At 45.1% G+C, this 8,677-nt stretch overlaps 1 protein-coding gene across 6 annotated transcripts in view; it reads left to right on the forward strand.

Annotated features, from left to right (window-relative positions):
- The window catches only part of GRIA3 (glutamate ionotropic receptor AMPA type subunit 3), a 267,365-nt gene extending 258,872 nt beyond the window's left edge, over positions 1-8,493 (forward strand). For 5 of the 6 annotated variants that reach the window (XM_040467969.1, XM_040467966.1, XM_040467968.1 and 2 more), the window contains 2 exons: positions 823-1,070; positions 6,248-8,493. In XM_040467969.1, the coding sequence (XP_040323903.1) occupies positions 823-1,068 (246 nt within the window). In that variant the 3' untranslated portion in view covers positions 1,069-1,070; positions 6,248-8,493. Of the gene's footprint in view, positions 1-822; positions 1,071-6,247 lie in introns of those variants that run through there. The other variant, XR_005788042.1, reaches the window with a different exon arrangement.
- Positions 8,494-8,677: the final 184 nt, after the last annotated feature.

Raw genomic sequence — 8,677 nt, forward strand, 5'->3', positions numbered from 1 at the left:
CTTATTTATTTTCATCATCAGCCTCCTGGAGAAGCTTTCTGATTGGTGTGTGGAGCCAATTCAGGACCCAGTGGGTCCTCCTGACAGTTTCCCTAAACTCTCAGGAAGATGGAAGGGAGCCAGTTCTTTATGCTGTGCCCTCGTTCCGGCAGCACAAAGACTTGCCGCCCTGAGGATGAGAACTTAGCAACCAGTCCCCGAAGGGAGCAATTTCTCAGCCACCAGGGGAAAGGGGAGAGCTAATAATCCCTTTTAAACAAACCCTTGTGAAGTCACTCCCCAGATAAAAGTGTCAGGCACCTCTAATATTCTCACCTGGTAGCTTAAAGACAAGCCGTTGACAAGTTTGTCACAGGGAGAACAAGGGAGAAAGGGGTGTTGCGGGCCAGAGAGGGGAAAGAGTGCTTCAAGTCCCCAAATGAGAAGAGTGTTAACATTTATAGAGATTATGCCACGGCTCAACTCTGGCAAATGGCACCTTGAGGCTGGCAGAGGAACACATTGTGCTTGTGTTTACACTTTTGCTCCCATGGCCAAGTGCTGTTTTATTTAGTTGCTGACACCGTTCGGAGGCACCGAAGGAATTAAGGAGTCCAAATAAAAGAACATCTAGGCGAGGATCACAACTGTCAACAGAAGCACAATCTACCATCTTGCGGGCCACTGTGAAACAGCAGCCGGTTGCCAGAGTCGAGCCATAACACTTACATCAATGTTTAGTTGTTTTACAACCGAGAACTATCCTATATTGTTGTCATGTGTTATAATGTCCCATTGCTTTTGTTGCCCCCAAGAACTAATCATGTTGTTCATTTCTCTTAGGACAAGACCAGCGCTCTGAGCCTGAGCAATGTGGCAGGCGTTTTCTATATACTTGTCGGAGGTCTGGGGCTGGCCATGATGGTGGCTTTGATAGAATTCTGTTACAAATCACGGGCAGAGTCCAAACGCATGAAACTCACAAAGAACACCCAAAACTTTAAGCCTGCTCCTGCCACCAACACTCAAAATTACGCTACATACAGAGAAGGCTACAACGTGTATGGAACAGAGAGTGTTAAGATCTAGGGGTACGGTCAAGGTCTAGTAAACTAATCAGCCTTACATGACTGTGAATCTCTTTTTTCTTTCTTTGTGTTTTTTACTTCGGTTTATTGTTTCAAGTATTGTCCAGTCTTTGCAACCATTTGTTTCTTTGAAAACAATGGTTGTGCTTTCTCGTCGGGCAGTAGCGCTTTTCTAATAGCACCGTCGTAATTATACTGTGGCCTGCAACCCAAAAGGAAGAGAAATTCTCTAGAGCTGCGCTGTTCCGTGGAAATATTTGTGAGCTGCACATGTGAACCACAGGTGTAATCTGAAGCGCTCTAGTAGCTACACTTCTTTAAAGCAACACAAGTGAAATTAACTTAATGAGACATTGTATTTAACCCAATATACCCAAGATATCGTTCCAACATGTTATCGATATATAAAACGAATGAAAAATTTTACATTATTTTCTTCACCCTAAGTCTTGGAAATCTGGGGTGTGTTTTATCCTCATGGCACATCTCAACGTGTCCTAGCCACCTATTGAGGGTTCGGTAGTCACATGTGGCTGCCGTTTTGGACAGCGCAGTTCTACAGAGAGCAGCCGTTCTGGAACTGATGGTAAAATGAGGAATGGAGGCAGGGCGTTGCCCCCTTCAGAAAGGCAGTGCTTCCATGGGGCACGGCGGTTCTCTTAAGTGTAAGCCTGAGACCATTTCTCGAATCTTTGAGTTCCTTTGTTGTCCGTTTCTTGGAAGCGATATTCAGGTAAGCATCTCCCAAAGAACAGTTGAGGCTCCCTGCTGCTAGCTGCTCCAAATCCATACTTAGATAAACCTGACTGGTGCCACCTTGACTGGGAGCTACAGCCAACTCCCCAGCCTTCCTCTAACCAATAACTCAGACACGTGCAAAGGCAAGCTTGAAATAGAATGATCATCTATCTGTCCACTCTGGACGTGTTAAAAAGAATACAGTCTTGCTGTTATCTTCAAGTGCATCTGTCATCACCAACATGCCTCTCTGCAAGGAAAGAGAACAATTAGCAACTTCGTAGCCCTTACTTATTTCAGGTGGGAGATTTGTTACCCCACAAATCAACGACACCATGAATTTCCTGAATGTGCTTGAATTTCTACAAATGCAGTATTTGTATTTTTGGTCCCGTTGTATTTCACACCGTGGAGCTAAATTCAGCCAGTTTTTAAATAATATTTCATCCAAACAAATCCTGTGTCTTCACCACTGAAAGTATTATCTTGTTTGAGGAAGTTGCTAGTTGTCCTTTCCTGCTATAGACTGCAAGCCTGTGCCACAACATACCCAGTACACCGAGCTAACCCCCTGAGTGTTCCCAGCACATCGCTGATTGTACAGTACACAGGTTCGTCTGTAATTAGTGTTGTTTGCGTGCAAGTGTTTCATGTTCAGGGTGCTTAAAATATTTTACTCTTGAGTAGCTTCTATTGGTCCATTACAATTTGGGGCACATGATCTGCTTTTCCGTAGGGTAGTGCTGGGTGATTTCAGCTTACCTTAATTATCCCAAATTCTGAGATACTGGCATCCCCCAGCACTAAAAAAAAAGAAGGAATACATCTGAAATCCTCATAACAGGTTTTCAAGTTTTTCACATCTATTGCCTCGTTTAAGGTAAGGGGTCGCAAAGTGTTTTCCCTTTCGTGGCAGTTCTGGAACTAGGGCCCAGACGCTCTTCCTCCTACAGTAGTCTCTTCGCAAATCCATTCTGCCTCTAACCACCAGCGGCCTGGTGGTTTCCAGGAACCTTGAAATTCCAATGGGATGCCATCAAACCGAAGGCAGATCCAAAGTCTGTGTCCCAGTTTTTTACAAAAAAGGCACACACCTCACTTCTTATGCATTCGACACAAGGTAGTATAGTCAATCTCTCCTACTTTCCCCACAAAGACTCTTTCTGAGACAGGATCAGGACTCAGGGTCACACAGCCTCCAGACCCTCTCTATTAGCAGCCATTCCATCTGAGAATCCATGTTCTGCTGGACCACAATAGCCTCAATCTCTCATTCAAGCCCCAGAAGAGTGCCTCTTAAATGTCAGTGTGCCTTGTGAATCACCTGGAGAACTTATAAAAATGCGGATTCTGGGGCACCTGGGTGGCTCAGCCAGTTAAACGTCCAACTCTTGATCTCGGCTCAGGTCATAATCTTGCAGTTCGTGAGTTGGAGCCCCGCATCCGGCATCTGCGCTGACGGTGCGGAGCCTGCTTGAGACTCTGTCCCTCCTTCTCTCTGCCCCTCCCCTGCTTGTGCTTGCTCTCAATACGTAAACTTTAAAAAAATGCAGATTCTGATTCAGCAGGTCTGGGATGCTACCTGAGAGGCTACACTTCTCACAATCTCCCGGGCATTGTTGGTGCCGCTGGTCCAGGGAGCAGTAAGATTCTAGAGAAAACTGTCTCAGGGCATGTAATTTAAGGAAAGAAAGGAAAGAGGGAGGGAAGGACAGAGAGGAAAGAAAAGACAGAGAGAGAGAGAGAGAGAGAGAAAGGGAAAGAAAGAAACTTGGGGTCAGCAAACCTGTGGGCAGAATGTTGCAGTCCTGAAGTGAATGCCCTGAAGTGAAATTGCCACAACTTCTGACTTGCTCTCTTTTCTTTAGTCACCTTGGTTGTTGATCCATTTTCTGAAGCAAAATTCAGGCTACATGACACAAAGCTCACATTTTAATAGACATCAGTGCCAGTGTGGTTACGGCCCAGTTAGCTAGTACCTTGGCAACTATCCCTAGGATGAAAAGAAAAGCTGAGAAAAGCCTCTACAAACAAGTCTGTCCTCTGAGCCTATGTGAAGTCCCCAGACAAGAAGGAGAAGCCTCACAGGATGCCAGAAGAATCCTTCCATGTGTCAGTCCAAGAGGCACAAAGCAAGCTGAGCAGGAAACAGAAACGTCTCTGCTGTCCTCAGCCAGTTTGGTAATGTAATGGTAGGGGAATGTTGGTTAAGTGAAGGGTGAGCCCTTTATCCATTCATCTTTTAATTCCCAGGAAGTTCTCTGAGTTGGCCTAGATCTGTCAAGGTCTATGCAGGGGCACAGAGATCAAGAGGCACCCTGAGATCTGACTTTTATTGCCAATTATCAAAGCCAGCCTTAGGAATTAGGGGTGCCAGTAACTCTTGAGGAAACATGACCCCAGGGCAAATCACCTGCAAAAATATGATTGAGCTGAAACGTGGTTAATAAAACACATCTTTGGGGTGCCTGGGTGGCTCAGTCAGGTAAGCGTCCGACTCTTGATTTCAGCTCAGGTCGTGCACTCACGGGTTCTGGCATTCGAGCCCCTTGTCGGGCTCTGCGCTCTGGCTCCCTCTCCCTCTGCCCCTCCCCCACTCGCACACCTGTGCTCTCACTCTCTCTCAAAAATAAATAAACTTAAAAAAAAAAACCAAACACGTCCTTTGAAAGCAGAGTCATCTCTCCTTCTGTATGGGTGCGAATAGTCAGGATTATTGGACTTGTGGGAAGGCGTGCCTCAGCCTCAGAGCCAGCGCCCAGGAGGGAGCACACAGCCTCCCGACTGCCTGTTGCCTCTCTGAGTTACTGACCAACTCCCGGAAGCGTGGCCCCCAAAGCGTGCCTTGGCAGGTGACTGACTCACCGCACCCCAGGGTTGACTCTGCTGACTGTCTCAAGAGATTCTTCCCGATTTCCTCATTGCTGTCAAGAACTACTACTAGCTTCTTTGGTTTCTTCAACAATGTTTTTGAAATGCTTCTCATTTTCAAGACCTCAAGCTGCCTGAAGTTAAAGACAAAGATTTCCATTTTTCCTCTACGATGCTTCTGCTTAGCCTTCCCAGAATATGTTAACTTTGTTCATACAACCCATTTTCAAAAGGATCAATTTTCCTTCTGCAGCCTACGCATAGGCTGGGGCTATAGTCCCCCAGACCATTTGCTGGGGAAAGTTTCCCACTTGAAGAGTTCATCTCAAGGTTACGTGGAAACCACGTTCTGGATAACTGAGGTGGTGATGTTCTTTGTTCCCAGAGGACTCTTCACGATGATACTTCATCGGTCCCCATTTAAAAGCAGGAAACAGAGGCAGTGACAGATGTAGGGGCTCTCCCAAAGTTATGCAGCTATGAAATGACATGCCATGGCCAATGGAGAGGGAGGATGGGGACTCCGATCTTTCCGCTCTAGATACAAAAATTTCTCCAAGCTTCTGAGACAAATATGACTCTGGACTCTAGAGATTCCAAGGAAGAGGTTTACCTACTTCCATGTTATTCTCATTCTGCCCTCTTTGGGGGCTTTTGGCCTTCAGGTGCGTCTTTGACATTCTTCTTACAGATACTTGCCTTCCAGGGCCAGCGGTGGAATGTGACTATGCCATTCCCTTGGGCAAAGCTCATTGTTAGCTCAAGACAAAAAGAAGGGTTCCCTTCGTGTACAGGGAAAGGATGGAGAAGAGGCAGAAAAGTGAAGGCAGAAAAGCGCCCTTAAGTCTTCAGAGTCAGGGGCAAATGAATCCCCTGCACTGGTGAATGCCTCCTACAGGAAGGCAGCACCAGCATCCCAATCAGGTCCGTAATATCTGGGCAAAGACCCCACGGATGCCAGCCAAGCCCCTTCATGGGTATCACTGTTCTGGCCCCTTTCTGGAATGTGCTGTCTCTTTGAAGTCCGTGTGCTATTTTCAGATTTGAATAACTAAGGTTGTAGGTATTGAGAGAGCCAAGCTGTCACCTTTCTGGCAATGAACGGCACATTTCCTTCTCACAGTCAAATGGATTCCAGTCAAGCAAGCCACAGAACATTGTTTATCCTCTGTCTTAGGTAAATAGCCCTCTGTCATAGGGTCTGCAATCAGAATACACTCCGCGGGTTAGTTGGCCTGAATATCTACATATAAGTGCTCCTAAGGCTTTCTAGTATACCTGCATCCTAAGTGATCAGTGCCGTAAGTTAGACTTCATGTAACGTCTGTATATTCCTTAGTGCAATGCCCAGTGGAGAAGGAACGTAATTTAACCTATTGCAAAGCATTTGCATCAGGTCAAAGAATTTAAGCAGACTTGTTGCCTAAAGCCAGTCAATCTGGGTGCGGCCCCAGAGATGCCCATCTGAGAAAACATTCACGGTTCTTGTCCAAGATAGACTGAGCCATAATAGACTTTGCAATCCCTACAAGAAAGCCCGTTCAAATGTAAGTTTCCCCTTGTCTTTGCAGATCCCGCCCCGTTGGAGGCATGTGATGAGAGGAATCACCGAAAACGTGGCTGCTTCAAGGATCCTGAGCCAGACTTCACTCTCCCTGGTGTCGGGCATGACACGAATATTGTTGATGGTGCAATGACCTTTCAATAGGAAAAACGGATTGTTTTTCCCTTCAGTGCCTTATGGAACACTCTGAGACTCGCGACAATGCAAACCATCACTGAAATCGTTTTGCTTTGCTTGAAAAAAATTAAAATAAAACCAACAAAAAACATGGACATGCAAGATTCCAGTATGCGGAAAAAAATCGTATTACAAAAAGTCAATTCAACAAAAGCCATTCTTTGATACCACTGCTCAGTATACAAACACCATGTTCTTTAATACACACACACACACACACACACACACACACGCACACACGCACGCACGCACACAAATTTAAAATTCCAATTCAGCCAATAGGCCCATCTCAGCTAAAATAATTAATTCCTCCTGATTAAAAAAAAAAAAATCTCTGACTCCCTTTGTTTGGGAAGACAGACTGGCATTTCTTCTAGGATCTGCTGACCAGATGTTTTTGGTATTTCCTGTTGGTAGTGATGTTCTGTGCACCCTATTTCCTTTCAACGTTGCTGAAATGTGTATATCTTTAGAATGTAAATGCAACACTTAAGAAAATTCAAACACTTTTGGAAAAGGGACTCAACCGTGACTTCTCTGTGTTCTTGAAATGGTTTTGTGCGAATGCTTTGATAACTTCCCACTCGGTGAAGGGATTCCCAGAGCTTTCGAAATGGACTTGTGTGTGTAGCAAGGGGCGAGGCACGATCAGGCGTACCTCTCGGTGCTTTCCTACAATGGATCCCGGGGCTTTCCAAGAAGCCTGGAATTGCAGCTCACAGATCTGTTTTTCTTGCTTTGGTGTGCGTTTTAAGTCAATACAGCTGAGTCTTTAGCATTGAGGTGAGGGAAATGCTGCCTACACTCCCAAATGTGTTTAGAATATCTTTCTCAGAAACAACACTGTGTTTAAGCTCCGCTTTTCTCCGCTAAGTATGCCTTTCAAGTGTACACCTCGGAGACAGGACCGCGTTGCAAGGCGGGCCAGTGGGTTCAGACCACGGTTGTCGGTCTGACTTTACTCTTGCTAGGTCTGTCTTCCCAGCTGTTGCCTGTGACTGCCCGTGGCTCTCCGTCAGACTGCATGTGTCCTTTTCTAGTTTGCAAAGACTAAAATGCATTCCCAAACCTACTGCTAAACCGAGGGCCTCAGCATCACTCCCAGGTCCTTGCTCGGAGCAGTCTCTCCACTGACTTTCTCAGAAGATCGCGCCACAGCTCCACGGGCTATGAAGTAACTAACTGCATACCTGCCGTTGGCATCATCAGAACAGTCAGAGGAAATAGTCTCCGCTCACTAATTACCTCCTATATAATGACGTATGCTTTCTGTAGTTCAGTAGTTTGCTCTCATCAGTGACGTGCATTGGGAAGTTTCCAGACTGTAAAAACTAGGAGCTTGAATTCATTTCCCAAGTGTGACCTTTAGATGCCTAGTTGACTCGCTGCCCATTTGCTCTTGTCTTCAGAAAAGGAAGGAGGAAGTCTCGTTCCGATGAAACGTTTCCAGAAAAGTGTAATATAAACTTTCATTCCAAAAATGGTGTCATAAGCGAGTAACTCACCTGTCAAATTTTAAATGGTATTGAACAAAAAAAAAAAAAAAAGGAAGCTGTTGTGTTTTCGTTTTTGTTTTGTTTTCATGAAACTGTGATTTTCAACTTCTGAATGCTATAAGAGCAGGAAGCTAACGCTGTGCAAATATGAAGTTGTATAAAACAAATCAACCGACCTACACACAAATGTTTTCGTAGGCACTGTATAAGGAGAAATGTATGTTTATGGACTTAAATCAGTTTTTCAGAGGAAACTTTGCTGGGAATGAAGAGGCGGATAAATCGGTTTGTTATTTTTTAAAAACTTGCATGTTTAAAAAACAAACATTGATTGCTTCAAATTTCTGCTACTAACTTCAAGCTATGGGAGTTTGGCGGTAGTCACTTGAGGATTTTTTTTTTCCCAATTCTTTTCTTTTTGTTGTTAAAGCTGTACTTCAGTGAACAGAAAAATTGCCAAGCCAACTAATGGCTGTAAAAGCGTAAATTGCATGTGTGGGCATAAACTACGGAGCCTCATTGCCGTGAGGTATTGTACAAAGTTTTAATACATTTTGTAAATAAAATTGTAAAGAAAGAAGTCTGTTTCTGTGCTTTGACAGTTTAAAACGGACGTGGATACAGGTGCCAGGAAGTTATTATTCATCAATTTACTTCCCACCGGAGGCTTTGCCAATGATATCACAGTTACCTCGCCGGTGGTTTTCATAAAAGATTACGCCGCGGGGGGGGGGGGGGGGGGGGGGGGGGGGGGGGGGGGGGGG

Source organism: Herpailurus yagouaroundi, unplaced genomic scaffold (assembly GCF_014898765.1).
Source record: "Herpailurus yagouaroundi ecotype Mexico unplaced genomic scaffold, PumYag 67641, whole genome shotgun sequence".
In the NCBI taxonomy this organism is placed as follows: domain Eukaryota; kingdom Metazoa; phylum Chordata; class Mammalia; order Carnivora; family Felidae; genus Herpailurus; species Herpailurus yagouaroundi.